Source organism: Ipomoea triloba, chromosome 10, assembly GCF_003576645.1.
Source record: "Ipomoea triloba cultivar NCNSP0323 chromosome 10, ASM357664v1".
In the NCBI taxonomy this organism is placed as follows: domain Eukaryota; kingdom Viridiplantae; phylum Streptophyta; class Magnoliopsida; order Solanales; family Convolvulaceae; genus Ipomoea; species Ipomoea triloba.
In genome coordinates, this window is record NC_044925.1 from 27,125,208 (window position 1) to 27,144,121 (window position 18,914).

Genomic DNA, 18,914 nt, shown 5'->3' on the forward strand with positions numbered 1-18,914 from the left:
GGGGGGGGGGGGGGGGGGGGGGGGGGGGGGGTGACTGCAATCTGCTAAACAGAAATACAGGTTTTATGTTGAAATGTGTGAAGTGTAGGCTGCTAAGAGCTAATAGCAATTTACTGAATAATCAAAGATCATTAGCAGGATAAACTATATCTAGTTGTTAGTTATTGGTGTAGATTGCAATGTTTTTCTCAAGAAGGTTATATGAAAGCATCAACTCACACACTTGAATCTACATTTTTTGCTCTTCTGAAACATGTCTACCAAATAAAGAAGATAGCACTAACTACCTTGCACTTGGAGTTATCATTGTTCTTCTCGTCGCCAGGGAAAAGTATCACTACAATCGTGGATGCAAGGCGAAACAAATGGAGCTGAGATGCCATGAATTGGGCAGTCAAGCATATCATGAAACCAAAGGTTATGCTGGTTGTTCTTGGAAGCCATAAACTCTGCTACGTTTGTCTGAAGTTTTTTAGTTTTTGTTGAAAGCTGCTTTGGTAGATCTGCGAGTTTCTGGAGAAATGCCACTGATGATGCTGTTAAACGAAGGGCTTCCCACGAGGGAACCTCTTAAAGAATCTCTACACACCAATGCCTGATCAGATTCTTAAAGAATCTGCACACGCGATGCAGCTTGGAATGCATTGGATAACAGTTCTGTACCAAGTTGTTCACCAAACAGGTGAGAGTTCTCCCGAACCAAATCTTTTATGGACGAATCAATAACATAACCGTGACTGAGCATCCACTGTAGCATTTGGAGAAGCATTTCCTTCTTTTCAGATTGTTTAATGTAACGCGATGCAGCCTTATACAACAATTTCTGAGAATATGTGACATGAGAAAGAGGATTAGTCGCATTCAGAAGTAGGTTTGGTAAGTCACATTCAGATCTACAAAACACTGACACTAAACATTTGACTCATGACATAATATATCATTACCTGATCAATCTTGTGCCCGGATGCGTGGATGTCCTTTATAACATCATTAATTAAGTTTATGTTGCCGAATTTAAAAAATGCGTTTGCAAACCTTTTGATGGTGAAGTGGGAAATTGATCTTGCATTTTCCTGAACAATTGACGGGACAAGAAGAATTGTTATTTAGAACTTAGAAGAGAGCAAAAGTACAGATTATCAATAATTGAGCATCTTTTACCTTAAAGACCACATACGCCTCTTTGAGAAGTCGACCTTTAATTAAAATGCTCAAAATCTGCTGATGAAGGGACTTGGAAATGGTTCTGTTTCTGTATCTAAGCATATTATATACCGTGAACGCCTCTGAATGTGCCCCCGTTTTACCAAGATGATGAATTAAAAAAACGCATGTTCCCTAAAAGAGGAGTATAAGAAAATCAATTGCTTATGCAAAGCCAAACATATTCCCAAATATCTTACCATTAATCATGACATAGGAAAGAAAGAAACTTCTAAAATGTCAAAATGTCGTTCAGGACAGCATAAATGACTTTTAAGACACTCTACCTCGTCCAGTTGGGTGTGACCTCCTCTGTACATGTCCCGCATGGTACGAAAAGCAAGCAAATGGAGGTTCTCTTTACAGAAATACTTTACTAGAATATCAAAGGTATTTCGATCAGGATTAATTGCTAATTCATCCATTTTCTTCATCATTTTCATCACATTATCCATTTCTCCAGCCATGCAGTAGGCACAGAGCATTGCGTTCAAACTAATCACATCATATTTGTCAAATTTGCCTTCAAATTCACTGGCTAACTGTTTTGCATCTTCAATAAGCCCAGAACGGCAGAATGCTGAAATCATGATACTGTAGGAGTAGCCAGCTACAGAAACGGAACAATAATAAATGAATAACTACCGGTTAGAAAACCTAAAAGCAAGCACATTAAGCATGCAGTCCCAGAACGTAGCCGAGATTATGAAGGGGATTTTGGACAGAGTTAAGAACATGCCAACCAAAGAACAGATATAGTGTTCTAAAGCCAAAGTCTTAATTAAGATCTGATTTAAGGACATCGAATGCAAAACTTATCATTCATACACACCTAAATGATGTCAAACAAATGTAATCTAGAAGTAAATAAATTAAATGAGGCATACCACTTTTCACTTCTTTTCTTTTCATTTCATCCAATATTAATTTAGCTTCAGGTATCTGTCCTGCCTTCACTAGGCCGTCCATCAGGATACAGAATGGCATCTGCAATAAATTGGCATATATAAGCCGCTGAACCTATAGAATTAAAAGCATAAAGACAAAATGATAGCTAGAAAGCCATAATGAAGTGTGTACTATTCGGAAGATGTGGAATTTCATAAGCATTTAACGCAATGGGAAATTGTTTTAAGGATCTTTAGACTAGTTCAATTATAATTGGGAAAGCTAACAATACTATTTGAAACTTCAGATATATAAATCTATATAAACAAACATGTATTGCTCATGCATGATGTATTTGTGCACAGCACAACCTAATACTAAACTAAAACACATACATGAGTTCAACTTCCAAAACAGTTACAAATATAATATGCTAATTCAGAAATCAGGGAACTTTAAGATCCACGAGCTAGTGTACCTCATCATCAACAAGACCTAGAGCTTCCAGCTCCTTTAGTAGTTCCTTTGACTTATCAAACAAACCTCCTTTAACATATACCTTCAGCAAAGTAACATAAATTACCTGCAAGAATAGGTGATAAAAGCGTGATTAGCATTTGAAGAAAAACTTACTCATATACGGATCGATGATTGAAATTGAATAATAAGAAGGAATAAAAAGCAAAAGTTTTAGGATCCATTTACTGGTAGTGGAAAAACTAAAGAGGATAAAGAATCAGAGATGGTCAATTTGAGGATTTATTTAGGACCATTCATGTAAAAATCCATTGAACTTCCAAAGTGAGAATACTAATTGATGAAATTTGGATTCTTGAAGGTTATAACAAACAATATACTTCTGGTACATGCAATATTAATAAAGCCTGACCAGAATGACACTACATTAATAAAACCTACTGGTTGATCAAACCTGAAGAGTGATACAGACCTTATTTAGTTCTAAACCTACAGATTTCATCTCTTCAATTAACATCTCAGCCTTCTCATAGTTTCCATCACCGGAGAAAGCATTGAGCAAAGAACTATAGTGGAAGACATTTGGAGAATAGCCTTCTTTCTTCATTTGTTCAAAGTATTTTTCTGCTTCACTGGACTGATTATGTGAAGCACAAACAGAAAGAACCGTCCCATAAATTATACAATCCATTTGCAGTCCCTTATACTTCATCTCTTCAACCAACTCTAATGCTTTAGAGTAGCCATTTTCTACTTTGGCACATCCTGCAAGAAGCTATAATAAAGAGTTAACATGAAGGTCAAAACTTTAAGCTTTTAAAAGTTAGTGTTAGGGCACTGGATGGAAAAGTAATTACTGTAAAAACTTTTGCGTGTTGTAATTACCTGCTATGCTTCTTATTTAAGAATGCATTTATGTGAAGTTTTTGAGCATTGAAAAAAATCAAAATAAATACAGGCTTGACCAAGGTTACCAGAACCATTGAGACTGTTAGGAAGTTTGCTTTGAGAACATACCGTAGTATATGTTACAACATCTGGTACTAAACCCTCCTGCTTCATTTGAGTAAACAGATTGAAACTACTCTTTGGTTTGCCATTTTTTATCAGACAACCAAGAATAGAGTTGCAAACAGAGACATTATTCCTTGTTTCCTTATCTTTAATACTTTTGTAAATTTCTAGTGCCTCAATATAGCTTAGGCTATTCCCCATGAATTTTATGTAGCCACTGTAAGAGGCAACATTAGTCCTCCTGTTCTGCTGCATCCATTTGAAAACCTGCAATCATTATGAGATGGATATAGTTGCTGATAGATATTTCAAACTTTACCAAAATTAGTGACAAATTCGATCTAGTACTTACATAAGGTTCAAGAAACTCAAGGGCATCATTACAAGCATAGTAAGAAATGTAGGGAAGTAACAAAACCTGAGATAACTCCTGCTTTCGATTTAGCTTCCCAAAATGGCGCAAAACCACATTGATATCCGAAGCTTTCAATATCTCTCCATACCTAAAACCAGGTAAAAACCATCACAGAATTTCTTTTTTCTCCAGAAAAAAATATAAAAATTCAAACGAAAACAGTTCGAACCTTGAAAGAGCAGAGCTCAGGTCAGATGATCCTTGGATTTCAGTAATTGCAGACCTTTTTGCACTCGAAGAAGCGGAGAGGCGATTTGCGGAATCTTTCGAGACGTTCTTCGGCACATTTTGAAGGTCAATTGGCTTTGGCGTGGGAGTGATAGAGGAAGTGATTGTTGAGGAGGTGCGTGCAGCTGCGAGTTTAGGCCTGCTGGATAAAAATGGGAGCGGGTGGGGGATGATAGTGTGGAAACCGTTTCCGAAAACGGAGGAAACCTCCATAGCTTTGGCGCCTTGAAGCTCGAATGCGTCCTCGCGTCCGGGAGCTACCGGAGACAGTTTTGTTCGAGCCGGAAAAAAATAAAATGTGACGGAGTAGCCGCGATGATAGATAATTTCACTTGGACCTTTCAAAGTTTGATAATTGCAAAGAAGACCTCTGTACTTTTTTTTTTTTAAGGAAACCATAAGGAATGAAAACGTTTCAAATTAAGACGGATAATTTGTTACCTGAGCAAAAGAATGGGATAACAAATCTGATAGTCTAAGTTGATGTATGTGTTTAGTTAAGAAGGAATGAAAAAGTTCCAAAAAGTTGTTGCTTACTTGTTTATGTTATAATTGTTATTTTGTAAAAAAATGTTATAATTGTTATTTTATTTACTTTAATATCCTCAACGTACATCATGTATAAGTTAAAAATGCTTTATTTTAATTCCTTTGTCCACCGAATTTAAATTGTCATCTTCTATGTAAAAATGTGATATTTTATTTTTTTAAATTGTGTGTGTGTTACCGTGTGGTTGGCATTCTCATGTGCGGTTCTGCGAATGCTTTAGGTGCATGATTTTCCTTCTTACGATGCGTGTTATTTTAAAATCTTAGGTGCTTAGTTTGTGTACTTAAGGTGCACTGGACTAAAGATTTAGGTGAGTGTGGTTTGTGTTTTTATGGTGCTTTGTTTGTGTGTTTAAAGTGTATGATTTGTGTATTTAAAATGCGTGAACCTAAAGCTTTAAGCGCGTGGTTTTCATTCTTAAGGTACGTGATTTGTATGCATACATCACTAGATACTATTTTTATAATAATAAAAATATTTAAGCTGATGAATACATACATCACTAGATACTGTTTTTTTTTTTTTTTTTTTTTAAAAATAACAAGGCTAATTCATTAAATCATAAGTTGAAATGTTTACCAAAAAGATTAGTGGATGGAAAAACATTCATTATAGTCACACATAGACACAAATTTCATAGTAATGCTATAGAAAACTTAAATCGCAAAATGTTTCATAAATTTGAAGCTGAAGTCAACAAGAGAACTTAACGCTTATTTAGGGTGTGTTTGGTAACCCGGAAAATGATTTCCGGAAATCATTTTTTTCCGGACTTTTGGTGTTTGACAACGTCTAGAAAACGTGGTCAACATAAAACATTTTCCGTTGACCAAGGAAATTAGACTCATTTTTCCGGAATTGGAAAATGATTTCGTCGCGCAAGAGAGACGGCTTAGTCGTCCCTCTCTCAACCTGGCGGAAACCAGAGTAGCCACGACTGTTGCGAAGTTTTTTTCTTTTTTAATTTATTTATACTAAATATTATTAGTTTATATATTTTAAATAAAATAATAAAAATATATAATTATACATTTGTACTCATTTTCCACTTATTTGCTGGAAAAATGAACCAAACACACAAAGACAGTTTTCCATAATGTAACCAAACACGTAAAATGAAACCATTTTTTCGAAAAATAACTCATTTTCCATAAAACACTCATTTTTCCTGCTTTCCAAACACACTCAATGTCAATAATGGTTTGGTCAAAGGTAGCTAAAACTGACTTAAGTTGATAAGTATTGCGCACTACATACATGGATATCAATTTTCATTCTTCTATGATTTACATATGTCATGACCATTTTAATCGTTCCACGCTTATAAAAAATACGTCAGAAAAATGAGAGGGAATAAACTCACTAAAGAAACGAGAGGAAAATGATTTGTCAATGCACAATAAATAACAAAGGATAAACTATAAATAAATCATCGTACTATTTGAGAACAAGCAATTAGATCATCAAACTCGAATAACCCCCAATTAAGCCACCAAACTCTAAAAAACAAAATAATTAAGCCACCGAAATTCGAAAAAAGGGCAATTAACTAATTTTTAAATTTTCGGCCAGAATTCCGGCACCGACAATAATTTCCGTCAACAGTAAACTATTTATGGCGACCAGTGACGACTGAGTCATTGCCGATCGCCATATCCGGCGAGGGCAACCATTTATGGTCGCCTTCCCGATGAGGGCGGGGCGATGACTCGTCACCCGTCACCGAAAATGGTTGACTGTTGACGGAAATTGTAGCCGGTGTCGAAAATTCTTGCCCGGAATTTTTTTTTTTTTTAAAGAAGTAACAGTACACATAGCACACTTAACACACTTCTTCTGGTTATCCAAAAAAAAAAAAAACACACACACTTCTTCAGGAAAACACCAAACCTTCTACTTTTCCTTGCAAAACCCAAAGCCTGCTTTTCCTGTTGCAAAACTCAAACCCTTTCTTTACCTTTTTACAAGAAAAGAATAAAAAGAGTCTTCTTTTCCATTTCCAAAAAATAAGCTTTGGCAATGGCGAGGGCTTCTTGATGATCTGGAGCTGGCGAGCGGTGGTGGTGGAGATGGAGGCGGGAAGGAGAGGAGTAGCCGGTGGTGGTGGCGACGGCGGCGGCGGAGGAGATGGAGGGGAGAGGGAGAGGAGTAGCCGGTGGTGGTGGAGGAGGCGGCGGCGGAGGATTAGGTGTGCTATTTCCTATTCATATTCATATCAGGATTGGGTTTAGAGAGAAGTTCTAAATAAATCATCACTGTGTTTTTCACTAGATATTATTTCCTATAATAAATCCTATTCATATTCCTATCAGGATTGGGTCCAGCATTAGTAATTCTATTCCCAACTGGTTTAAGTTAGTGCCAATTTCTATAAATTCCATCCAGCTTAGAGTGCTTCTTATTTCTATTTCTATTTCTTAGAGTGCTTCCTCACTCACTACTTCCGAACTCCGGCATTCATCTCTAAGGTTTCCTATAATCAGACCTCCCATGGAGAAGCTAAACAGTAAGTAATAATATTTTAATTTCCTTTGATACAAATAATTTTTATGATTTAGTTATTATCATAATAAGCCTATAAATACATATTGTTAGGAGATAAAATTTAGTTTGTTGAGTTTTTACTATATTCTTAAATTTCATAATAAGCCTATAAATACATATTTTTAGGAGATAAAATTTAGTTGGTTGAGTTTTTACTATATTCTTAAATTTAATTCTTATCATTCAGGCTTTTCAATGTATGTTATAATTAGACAGTTTAAATTTAACATAATAAGCCTATAAATACAGGTTTTTATCTTAATAAAATTTCCTATTCGATCGGCATTCAAGGGTAGCATTAGCACCCTATTTAAATTTTAATATCCCTTATTTAGATTCATGGTTATGCTTTCATGGCTAGTTTTCCTTTCATAGCATGGCTTCCGAGTGTGTGCTAACATTTTTTTTTTGTAAAACTTTTGTAGTTCAATTCGGTGAGTTATTGTTTTCTAGCCTATCTGAGAAACCTACTGTGGTGCATGCACCCATAGTTGCACCTACCTATCGGATTCCAACGGTAAATCGCAAACAGACACCGACGTCATCGTCTTGGGTGAAAGATAAGGGGTTATCGGATGATGAGGAGAAGAAAGAGCATATAAGATTCGCGCAAGTGAAGAGTAAGAAGGATTTTGTTCACTATGAGAGAGTGGATGGGGAAATGGTAAACGTGGTTGAAGGTGTTGAATTATATAATGGGGTTTTCGACGCAGAAGAGCAAATGAAGATTGTTGAATGCGTGTACAAGTATCAGCAATTGGGTAGGAAAGGGCAGCTCAGAGGTATATAAGCAATGTTAATAACTACTTAGATATTCTGAAAATGGGTATCCATGATTATATCTTACTTAGTGTGTTGAACTCTTTAATTTGCAGCAAGAACATATTATGAACCAAAGAAGTGGATGGGGCGCAAAGGGCGTACAATTATTCAATTTGGTGGTTGTTACAATTATGCAGTGGTACGGTATAATTACTTGTTATTCATATTCCTTATTACCTATTTTTTTGAGAAGCTTATCTTATTAGGCGTATATTATGGTTTTGTGATAGGACAAAAATGGCAATCCTCCTGGTATAATGAGAGATGAAGAAGTGGATCCATTGCCTGCTGTGTTCAAGCAAATGATTAAGCGGATGGTCAGGTGGCATATTTTGCCTCCAACAGCTATCCCTAATAGCTGCATTGTGAATATTACGAAGAGGGAGACTGCATTCCTCCTCATATTGACCATCACGACTTTATTCGACCATTCTGCTCCGTGTCGTTTCTTTCAGAATGCAACATTGTTTTTGGTTCGAGTTTGAAGATTGTTAATCATGGCATTGGAGAGTTTTTTGGTCCTGTCTCAGTACCTCTACCAGTCGGGTATGTTATTTAATATCTTTTTTTTTTTTTTTTAAATCTAATTCGTAATATGAAAATCCGGAAATCATGAAAATAGAAGTCTCTTAATTGTGAATTACTATACTGCAGATCGGTGCTTGTTTTACAAGGTAATGGAGCTGATGTTGCAAAGCATTGCGTACCTCGTGTTCCATCTAAAAGGTAAATCATTGAATGTCATTAATAAAGATCACTTTAGCATTGTTCTTATTTGCCTATAAGGTACTAATCTTTCTTCTTACTTCTCTCATTGCAGAATTTCCCTTACTTTTAGAAGGATGGATGAAAGCAAATTGCCTTACAACTACAAACCCGACCCAGAGCTCATGAGAATTCAACCTATTATTCTTCGTTCCCCTCAATTTAAAGAATCATCAACTCCACAAAAAATTGACAAGAATGAAAAGGTCAATCACGATAAACCCCATTCTTTTCTTGCATATGCAACGAACCAGAACAATTTCGCTGCAAACGAAGAATTTCCTCCCCTCTCGAAAGCTTCAGTTTTTCAAGCAAGAACAAGAGTACTATATAGTCACTAGCCATCATAAGCAGTTCAAACTTGTACCTTACTGGTTTAGATAACATATGTATTTTTGTATATTTAATTTGTATAAACAGCTCAGAACCTTGCAACTTTACTGTCTCCATCTATTGACATGCTACTTCAACTCAATAATACTCTTGGTTCAAATATAGAAAAACTTACTCACTAATGCGATTACTTACTGTTAAAATGGTTGATTATGGTATAAATATTATTTTAAATAAATTTTATGAATGGAATGAGGAAAAAAAAACATGTTTAATTACTGCAAATTATAAATATTTTATTTATAATAAAATCTTAGTCGTATTTAATTGGTTCAACTGGTCAATTTTAGAATTATAATTATTCTTTATAAAGTAGTAAAATAATCGGAATGTCATGGTAGTTTGCTATTCAATTTTTATATAGTTCATGGTTTATTTAATTGCCACACCAACTTAATTAAAATTAGGACCACTAAACTAGAATAACTCAAAACTACTGTAAGCACTAATAAAGTAAGTTTTATTTTTAATTTCAAATGCGTAATTTAAATTATGAAAAGCGTTCAAATTAGCTATCGAATTGAAAAAAAAAAATGTAATTAGACCATTGAATTTTAAAAACTATATATATAATTAAATCCCTCAAATAGTCAAATATGTTCAATTGTATCAATTAGCATGTTAATCCCCTGATTAACAGGTTACCTAAACCTACATGGATTATTAAATTAAACATATTCCTTTTATTATATTTTTGATGTGGCATAAATTTGATTAGTTGATGTTAAAATTGTTGATATGGTATAAATATTAGTTTTAATACACTTTATTTTTGAATGGAATGAGGTAAACAAAAACATGTTCAATTAATGAGAACTATAAATATTGACAAATTATGCTACGGACCCGGGAGTGATTGACTGCTTCACTGATGCTAACAGAAAAATGGGAAGTTATTTTCTGAAAAATCACATATATTTTTCATTGACCACATCCCTATTTTTCATTGACTCTCATTTTCCTCCTCTTGCCAAACACCAAAAACCTGAAAAATAATCTCCAGAAATTATTTTTCAAGTTTCCAAACACATCCTAATACTAAGTTTATATAAAATGAACGAGACCTAGGCCTAGAAATTTGTAGTCCTGGCCCAAGCTCGAAACTTGCACGTGCCAAGCCCACAGCCCGCACGACCCAAATTCTTGTTTTATAATAAAATAAATAATAAAAATAAATAAAATGACGATATAAATACTTGACTAGATTGCCTAATCGGGCGAGAATTAAACCCTCGCCAACTTCCTAATTCTATTCCCAACAGGTTTAAGCTTACGTCAACTTCTCTCCTATAAGTTCCGACTAGGAGAGAGATTTCTTCTTCACAACTTCCGAACTCGCCAAACTCGCCATTCTTTCGTAGGTTTTCGATCACAATCCGATGGACAAGCTAAACAGTAAGTGAAAATCCTCTGAGTTTTTTCTTCAATTCATGGTTATGTTTTCATGGCTATTTTTCCTTTCATAGCATGGCTTCCGAGTGTGTGCTAACATTTTCTTTGAAAAACTTTTGTAGTTCAATTCGGTGAGATTTCATTTTCTTGCCTATCTGAGATAGCTACTGTGCTGCATGCACCCATAGTTGCACCTACCTACCTGAATCCATTGAAAAAGTTGGTTTCCGATGCATCATCGCCGGCAACAGTAAATCGCAAACAGACACCGACGTCATCGTCTTGGGTGAAAGATAAGGGGTCGTTATCGGATGATGAGGAGAAGAAAGAGCATATGAGATTCGCGCAAGTGAATAGGAAGAAAGATTTTGTTCACTACGAGAGAGTGAATGGGGAAATGGTAAACGTGGTTGAAGGTGTTGAATTACATACTGGGGTTTTCGACGCAGAAAAGCAGATGAAGATTGTTGAATGCGTGTATAAGTATCAGCAATTGGGTAGGAAAGGGCAGCTTAGAGGTATATAAGCAATGTTAAAAACTTCTTAGATATTCTGAAAATGGGTATCCATGATTATATCTTACTTAGTGTGTTTGACTCTTTAATTTGCAGCAAGGACATATTATGAACCAAAGAAGCGGATGGGGCGCAAAGGGCGTACAATTATTCAATTTGGTGGTTGTTACAATTATGCAGTGGTACGGTATAATTACTTGTTATTCATATTCCTTATTACCTATTTTTTTGAGAAGCTTATTTTATTAGGCCTATATTATTATGGCTTTGTTATAGGACAAAAATGGCAATCCTCCTGGTATAATCAGAGATGAAGAAGTGGATCCATTGCCTGCTGTGTTCAAGCAAATGATTAAGCGGATGGTCAGGTGGCATATTTTGCCTCCAACAGCTATCCCTAATAGCTGCATTGTGAACATTTACGAAGAGGGAGATTGCATTCCTCCTCATATTGACCATCACGACTTTATTCGACCGTTCTGCTCTGTGTCATTTCTGTCAGAATGCAACATTGTTTTTGGCTCAAGTTTGAAGATTGTTAATCATGGCATTGGAGAATTTTTTGGTCCTGTTTCGGTACCTCTACCAGTCGGGTATGTTATTCAATATCTTTTTATCCAATTTGTAATACGAAAATCCGGAAATCATGAAAATATAAGTCTCTTAATTTTGAATCACTATAATGCAGATCGGTGCTTGTTTTACAAGGTAATGGAGCTGATGTTGCGAAGCATTGCGTACCTCGTGTTCCATCTAAACGGTAAATCATTGAATGCCATTAATAAAGATCACTTTAGCATTGTTCTTATTTGCCTATGAGGTACTAATCTTTCTTCTTACTTCTCTCATTGCAGAATTTCCCTTACTTTTAGAAGGATGGATGAAAGCAAATTGCCTTACAACTACAAACCTGATCCAGAGCTTATGAGAATTCAACCTATTATTCTTCGTTCCCCTCAATTTAAAGAATCATCAACTCCACAAAGAGTTGGCACAAATGAAAAGGTCAATCACGATAAACCCCGTTCTTTTCTTGCATATGCAACGAACCAGAACATCCTTGCTGCAAACGAAGAATTTCCGCCCCTCTCGAAAGCTTCAGTTTTTCAAGCAAGAACAAGAGTACTATATAGTCACTAGCCATCATAAGCAGTTCAAACTTGTGCCTTACTGGTTTAGATAACATATGTATTTTTGTATATTTAATTTGTATAAACAGCTCAGAACCTGGCCATTACCTACAACTTTACTTTCTCCATCTATTGGAGTATTGGACATGCTACTTCAACTCAATAATATTCTTGGTTCAAATATAGAAAAACTTACTCACTAATGCGATTACTTACTGTTAAAATTGTTGATTATGGTATAAATATTATTTTTAATTAATTTTTTTGAATGTAATGGGGGAAACAAAACTTGTTTAATTAATGCAAAATTATAAATTAATCATTTATAATAAAATCTTAGTCGTATTTAATTGGTTCAACTGGTCAATTTTAGAATTATAATAATTCTTTACAAGGTAATAAAGTAATCGGAATGTCATTACACCACATTCTACCAAATGATAGTTTGTTATTCAATTTTTATATAATTCATGGTTTATTTAATTTCCACACCAACTTACTTAAAATTAGGACCACTACAGTAGAATAATTCAAAACTATTGTAAACACTAATAAAGTAAGTTTTATTTTTATTTTCAAATGCGTAATTTTAATTATGAAAAGCTTTCAAATTAGCTATCGAATTGCAAAAAAAAAAAAGAAAATGTAATTAGGATATTGAACTTTTAAAAAATATAATTAAATCCCTCAAATAGTCAAATTTGTTCAATTATATCAATTAGCATGTTAATCCCCTCATTAATAGGTTACCTCGCCATGGTGACACCTACGTGAATTATTAAATTAAACATATTCCTTTTATTATATTTTTTATTTTTGATGTGGTATAAATATGATTAGTTGATGTTAAAATTGTTGATATGGTATAGATATTATTTTAATACATTTTTTTTTTGAATGGAATGAGATAAACAAAAACATGTTCAATTAATGCAAACTATAAAATTATGCTATGGACCCAGGATGATTGGTTGCTTCATTGCTACAAACGGAAAATGATTTCTCCCAAAAAAAGGGAAGTCATTTTTATGAAAAATCACATATATTTTTCATTAACCACACCCCTATTTTTTATTGACTTTCATTTTCTTCCTCTAACTAAACACAAAAAACCTAAAAAATAATTTTCAAAAATCATTTTTCAAGTTTTCAAACACACCTTAATATTGTTGATATAAAATTAACATGGGCCTAGAAATTTGTAGTCCTGGCCCAAGCTCGAAACTCGCACGGGCCCTGCCCACGACCCGCACGACCCAATTTTTGTTTTATAATATATAAATAATAAAAATAAATAAAATAACGTTATAAATACTTGACTAGATTGCCTAATCCGCGAAAATTAAACCCTCGCAAACTTCCTAATTCTATTCCCAACAGGTTTAAGCTTACGTCAACTTCTCTCCTATAAGTTCCGACCAGGAGAGAGAGATTGCTTCCTCACAACTCCCGAACTCGCCAAACTCGACATTCTTTCGTAGGTTTCCGATCACAATCCGATGGACAAGCTAAACAGTAAGTGAAAATCCACTGAGTTTTTTCTACAGATTCATGGTTAAGCTTTCATGGCCGTTCTTCCTTTCATCGTTTTGGCTTCCGATTTCGTGTTAACAATTTGTTTTGAATTTTTTTGTAGTTCAATTCGGCAGTATATCGTTTCCTAGCGATAACGAAGCCGCCTCTGACTCCTCTGAGAAAGCTACGGTGGTGCATGCACCAAGAATTGCACCAGCCTACTTGAATCGGTTGAAAAAGATGGTTTCCGATGCGGCGTCGCCGGCACCGGTAAATCGGAAACATTCACCGGCGTCGTCTAGGGTAAACGATAAGAGTTTATCGGAGGAGGAGAAGAAAGAGCAGATCAAATTCGGCCAAGTCAAGCGGAAGAAAGATTTTGTTCACTACGAGAGAGTGGGTGGGAAAAAGGTAAATGTGGTTCAAGGCCTTGAATTACATACTGGAGTTTTCGATGCGGAAGAACAGATGAAGATTGTTGAGTGCATTTACCAGTATCAGGAATTGGGTCAGAAAGGGCAACTTAGAGGTATATAAGCAATGTTGATAATCAATTGGATATTTGTATAATGTGTATTGGTGATTACTAACTTGGTGTTTAACTCTTTGCAGCTCGAACATATTCTGAGCCAAAGAAGTGGATGCGGGGCAAAGGGCGTGCAACGATTCAATTCGGTTGTTGTTATAACTATGCAGTGGTAAAATTTCTTACTTTTCTATTTCTAAGCTATTTTCTGTTGAGAATTTCTGTGTTTTCCTATTGTAATTTGGTTTGGTTGGTGTTATAAAATTATGCTGCAGTAAAATTACTTGTTATTCCTATCCATTTAGCTATTTTTCTTTTGAAAAAGTTTTATCTTATACTCTGTATGTTATCATGGTTTTGTGATAGGACAAAAATGGCAATCCTCCTGGTATAGTCAGAGATGAAGAAGTGGATCCATTGCCTGCTGTGTTCAAGCAAATGATCAAGCGGATGGTCAGGTGGCATGTTTTGCCTCCAACATGTATCCCCAATAGTTGCATTGTGAACATCTACGAAGAGGGTGATTGCATTCCTCCTCATATTGACCATCATGACTTTATTCGGCCTTTCTGCACTGTCTCATTCTTGTCAGAATGCAACATTCTTTTTGGCTCGAGTTTGAAGATTGTTAGTCCTGGAGAATTTTCTGGTCCTGTCTCGGTACCTTTGCCAAAAGGGTATGTTCGCTGTTCAATCTCTTTTTTATTCAATTCTTTCACTATAGGTGTCTGACAGTAAGCAAATATGGAAATCATTTACATAGGAGTAGCTTATAATAATGTGGATACAAACAGTCTTTATTTTTCAGAATAATCTCTTGTTATAATTGATTGATTGATTCATTTTTCGAATTCCTACTTTGTTCCTTATTCGTGATCATTATTGTTCATACATAGTAACTTGTGAGTTAATGTCGTGCAGGTCAGTGCTTGTTTTACAAGGAAATGGAGCTGATGTTGCAAAGCATTGCGTACCAGGTGTTCCATCTAAAAGGTAAATTATTGAATGCCATTAATAAAATGCAGCTCCTAGATCAGTTCCTTATTTCTCTTATACTCTTTTGCATATAAAGTACTCATCTTTCTTCTTTCTTTCGTGGCAGAATCTCTGTTACTTTCAGGAAGATGGATGAAAGCAAATCGCCTTTCAACTACAAGCCCGACCCTGAGCTTCTGAGAATTCAGCCTTTGGTTCTCCCTCGTCCTCTAGTTAGAGAACCGTCAACTCAGCAAAGTGTTGCTGAGAATGAAAAAAAGATGAAGCATGATAAACCCCATTCTCCACCTGCACAGACAACAAACCAGAACGCTCTCGCTGCAAATAAAGAATTCTCTCCTCTCGGGAGCTTCGGCTCTTCAAGTAAGAACAGGAGTATCCAAAGAGTTAAATATTGATTAGCCATCATTAGCTGTTCTGCTTGTAGTATTAGTGTCTTTAATTTAGTGTATTTTTACCCTAAACAAGCATCCTGCTATTGTCTGTTGTAAGAATATTATTGAGTCTCAATGTCTCATTAGTCATAGCTGTTAATGCAGTGTGTTTTCTGTGTTAAGTGTATATTATGGAGCAAATCTGAGTTCTTCCTCAGTGTTTGCCTCAGAAAGTATCCTTAGCTTATTTTTTCTTTCAAAGCATTTATGTATTTTTTGACTGGTAAAGGCAAAACCAGTAAAGCATATTATGTTTTGGTGAATAAATAAAGTTGCAGCCTTTAGTACAGTGTGGTTCTTTCTTGGGGTGTTAATCTTTTGATGTCATGAAGGGCAGAAAGTGAGGATAATAGTTCTGTAAGTTGTTAGCTGTTGGCAAAAAGTTTTATCAATCAAAATTACCCCTAAGATAACCTTTGGTCAAACGATATAAAGGAGGCATGCTAGTATGTAACTCCCACAAAGAAATTTTACGGAACGTTATGATTATTAAATCAATTATTCTACTAATTCAGTTAAGATTATCCCAAATTATCTTTATATAATCTTTCAAATAATTACAACATTTAGATAAAGTTTTAATTACAACAATTAAAAGATGTAATTATTAAATCAATTATTCTACTAATTCAGTTAAAATTATCCCAAATTATCTTCGTATAATTTTTCAAATAATTACAACATTTAGAAAAAGTTTTAATTACAACAATTAAAAGATGTAATTACAACAATTCGTTAGTATGTAACTCTCACAAAGAATTTAATGTGAAACGCTATCTTTATTGAATCAATCAGTCTACTAATATACTAATTCTCACAAAGAATTTAATGTGAAATGCTATCATTATTAAATCAATTATTCTACTAATTCAGTTAAGATTATCCCAAATTATCTTCGTTATAATCTTTCAAATAATTACAACAATTAAAAAAAGGTTTAATTGCAACAATTCAAGGATGTAATTACAACAATTCAAACTAACAGAATTCACTAGTCGATTATGGCGAATTTGAAAACGCTCTCGGAACAACGGTACTCTGAAGAACACGATCTGCTCGAGCACAGCACCAAGAAATCTAAGTACGAGGATGGCGATACATCCCGTTCAGCGATGGTGATCGTTGAGGGGCAGGAGAACGCGGACGCGATGGAGAGCCCAGTGATGGCTTCAGTTGAAATGGTGGCAGAAACACCACTGATGGAGCAAGGGGTGATCGATCCCAGGAAAGTGCTGATGGACGCGATCCCCGTAACCCAGACCGGGGGTACAACCGATCAGGTGGTGGGGACGATGCATCCTACTCAAGCGACGGGAAGCGATAATAATCCTCAGCGTTCATACGCGGACATGGTCGTTGGATCTGGGACGGGAACCGCGCCGTTTCTGATCGCAAACCCGGAACAGGACTACACTGATGATAAGGAAGAGGAGAGTGAGGACACTGACACAGACGACGACCCTACATGTCCCAAGATCCGGCTAACAGCGGAGGAGAAGAAGAGGATCCGGGAACCATGGAGGCAGACTCTGATCATAAAGGTGATGGGGAGGAAGGTAGGCTATGCCTATCTACTACGACGTTTAAACTCGATGTGGAGGCCTAAGGGAAAGATGGATCTGAACAATGACTATTTCTTGGTCAAGTTCGGCATGCAAGAGGATCTGGAATTCGCTAAGTATGAGGGGCCCTGGATGATCCTCGACCATTACCTCATTGTGAAGGAGTAGGTCCCGAACTTCGACCCAAATTCTGACACGACAGAGAAAGTTCTAGTATGGGTTAGATTTCCTAGCCTCCCTGTTGAGTATTACAATATTCTGTATCTTAGGAAGGTTGGGAACAAACTCGGACGTACCGTTCGAGTGGATCACACCACAAGTTTGGTGTCTAGGGGAAAATTCGCGAGAGTATGCGTAGAGATAGATATCACGAAACCCCTTGTGTCGCGTTTCACTCTCGAGGATAAGGTCTGGCATGTGGCTTATGAAGGCATGCATTTAGTGTGTTTCTCGTGTGGCATGTATGGACATAGACAGGATGCCTGTCCGTCGCGTGCAACAGGGGGTGAGATCGCCGTCAATGGCCCTCTTGTGGAGGAAACCAACAACAACACGACGCAGCCCCGGCCTTCCGATAAAGCTGAGAATACGAATGTAACTAAGACTAGGAAAGTAGGAGGACAACCATATGGTCCGTGGATGGTAGCGACGTGAAGGGAGAGACGGCAGCAGGTGCGATCATCTGGGTATGGACGGCCAAGCGAGAATGTTGAGTAGAGGGAAAGTGTTGGTCGTGCCCAGACTGCCGATATCCAAACTGGATCTCGTTTTGCACCCTTGGAGAATAATGACGTAGAGGAGGGTCAGGCGGCACAGGATGGGCAAGCTACTGGGGAAGCATCTGGAGTATCTCGTAATGGAGTGATGATGACCAATTTGGGGGGGAAGGCCAAAAGGGCTAATGTCGTGGTTAACGAGAAACAAATAGAAAATGAACCAACCAGAGCCCGTACAGCCCTTCCGGAAGGGGATCAGACTACAAAGAGTAGGCGAACCAATGTTTCAGTCCCAAGACGCGCCGCTGAAGAGGATGAACACGTGGTTATTCGGGGAGAGCAGGGGGGTAAGGCCATCAGCTATACGAGAGTCCACACTGGAGAGACTAAAGTGGCCGACGCTCCGACTGACGCTCAACCGGTGACCGAGCATCATGGTGACCCGCCCACGATGGTTGATGCGGAAGGAGACATAGTGATGGATATTGAGATGCAACAAGGAAATCCAGTGGTGGAGGGTGGTCCTACGGGACCATGTGTTTGAGTTTCTTTGTGTTTGTGTTCTGTTTTCCTGCTTCCCTGTTGTTTTTTCATGATCTGTATCACTTGGAACTGTCAAGGAACGGGTGGCAAGGCCTTCCACAGCGTCCTCTCTAATCTCATTCGGACCCACAAATCAAGCATTCTTGGTCTCATCGAACCCAAGGTCTCCGGCTCCCAGGCGGATGATATCTGCAGGAAGCTGGGATTCTCGGACTGGGTTAGAGTTGAGGTGGTTGGTTTTAGCGGTGGGATCTGGGTGTTTTGGAATAACTCAATCCATGTTTCA

At 36.7% G+C, this 18,914-nt stretch overlaps 4 protein-coding genes and 1 pseudogene across 6 annotated transcripts in view; 3 read left to right on the top strand and 2 right to left on the bottom strand.

Moving 5' to 3' along the window:
- Positions 1 to 422, bottom strand: part of LOC116032386 (probable 3-hydroxyisobutyrate dehydrogenase-like 2, mitochondrial) — a 3,072-nt gene extending 2,650 nt beyond the window's left edge. The window contains exon 1 of one of the 2 annotated variants that reach the window (XM_031274900.1): positions 288 to 422. The gene's annotated coding sequence lies outside the window, so the exon portion shown is untranslated. The remainder of the gene's footprint in view (positions 1 to 287) is intronic. The other variant, XM_031274902.1, reaches the window with a different exon arrangement.
- LOC116032385 (pentatricopeptide repeat-containing protein At1g10910, chloroplastic) lies at positions 91 to 4,512 on the bottom strand. Its single transcript, XM_031274899.1, has 10 exons — positions 4,167 to 4,512; positions 4,001 to 4,085; positions 3,586 to 3,849; positions 3,041 to 3,343; positions 2,570 to 2,674; positions 2,091 to 2,190; positions 1,491 to 1,813; positions 1,162 to 1,338; positions 945 to 1,073; positions 91 to 823 (listed from the first exon to the last, which is right to left on the bottom strand). Exons 1-10 carry the CDS (start codon positions 4,436 to 4,438, stop codon positions 608 to 610), a joined length of 1,974 nt encoding a protein of 657 aa, XP_031130759.1. The 5' UTR covers positions 4,439 to 4,512; the 3' UTR covers positions 91 to 607.
- A 2,145-nt stretch (positions 4,513 to 6,657) lies between these two features.
- On the top strand, positions 6,658 to 9,395 carry LOC116032789 (annotated as a pseudogene).
- Positions 9,396 to 10,678: 1,283 nt separating this feature from the next.
- Positions 10,679 to 12,539, top strand: LOC116033405 (RNA demethylase ALKBH9B-like). Its single transcript, XM_031276148.1, has 7 exons — positions 10,679 to 10,694; positions 10,814 to 11,209; positions 11,303 to 11,388; positions 11,483 to 11,799; positions 11,895 to 11,966; positions 12,061 to 12,328; positions 12,426 to 12,539. The coding sequence occupies exons 1-7, from the start codon at positions 10,679 to 10,681 to the stop codon at positions 12,537 to 12,539; spliced, it is 1,269 nt and encodes a 422-aa protein (XP_031132008.1).
- On the top strand, positions 10,687 to 16,091 carry LOC116032800 (RNA demethylase ALKBH9B-like). 2 transcript variants are annotated; one of them, XM_031275519.1, is made up of 6 exons: positions 10,687 to 10,694; positions 13,973 to 14,380; positions 14,464 to 14,549; positions 14,744 to 15,054; positions 15,299 to 15,370; positions 15,480 to 16,091. In XM_031275519.1, the coding sequence occupies exons 2-6, from the start codon at positions 14,092 to 14,094 to the stop codon at positions 15,769 to 15,771; spliced, it is 1,050 nt and encodes a 349-aa protein (XP_031131379.1). In that variant the 5' UTR covers positions 10,687 to 10,694; positions 13,973 to 14,091; the 3' UTR covers positions 15,772 to 16,091. The 2 variants fall into 2 exon arrangements, with proteins under 2 accessions (XP_031131379.1, XP_031131378.1); XM_031275518.1 differs by lacking the exon at positions 10,687 to 10,694 and adding an exon at positions 13,703 to 13,851.
- Positions 16,092 to 18,914: the final 2,823 nt, after the last annotated feature.

Excerpts from the sequence above, each read along its gene's own strand:
- LOC116032800 (XM_031275518.1), top strand. Across the intron at positions 14,381-14,463 it reads TCAGAAAGGGCAACTTAGAG|CTCGAACATATTCTGAGCCA; the intron begins GTATATAAGCAA and ends AACTCTTTGCAG. Across the intron at positions 15,371-15,479 it reads CCAGGTGTTCCATCTAAAAG|AATCTCTGTTACTTTCAGGA; the intron begins GTAAATTATTGA and ends CTTTCGTGGCAG.
- LOC116032385 (XM_031274899.1), bottom strand. The coding sequence starts at position 4,438 with ATGGAGGTTTCCTCCGTTTTCGGAAACGGTTTCCACACTATCATCCCC. Across the intron at positions 1,339-1,490 it reads GTCACACCCAACTGGACGAG|GGAACATGCGTTTTTTTAAT; the intron begins GTAGAGTGTCTT and ends CTCCTCTTTTAG. Across the intron at positions 1,074-1,161 it reads AGGCGTATGTGGTCTTTAAG|GAAAATGCAAGATCAATTTC; the intron begins GTAAAAGATGCT and ends TCAATTGTTCAG.
- LOC116033405 (XM_031276148.1), top strand. Across the intron at positions 11,210-11,302 it reads TAGGAAAGGGCAGCTTAGAG|CAAGGACATATTATGAACCA; the intron begins GTATATAAGCAA and ends TTTAATTTGCAG. Across the intron at positions 11,389-11,482 it reads GTTGTTACAATTATGCAGTG|GACAAAAATGGCAATCCTCC; the intron begins GTACGGTATAAT and ends GCTTTGTTATAG.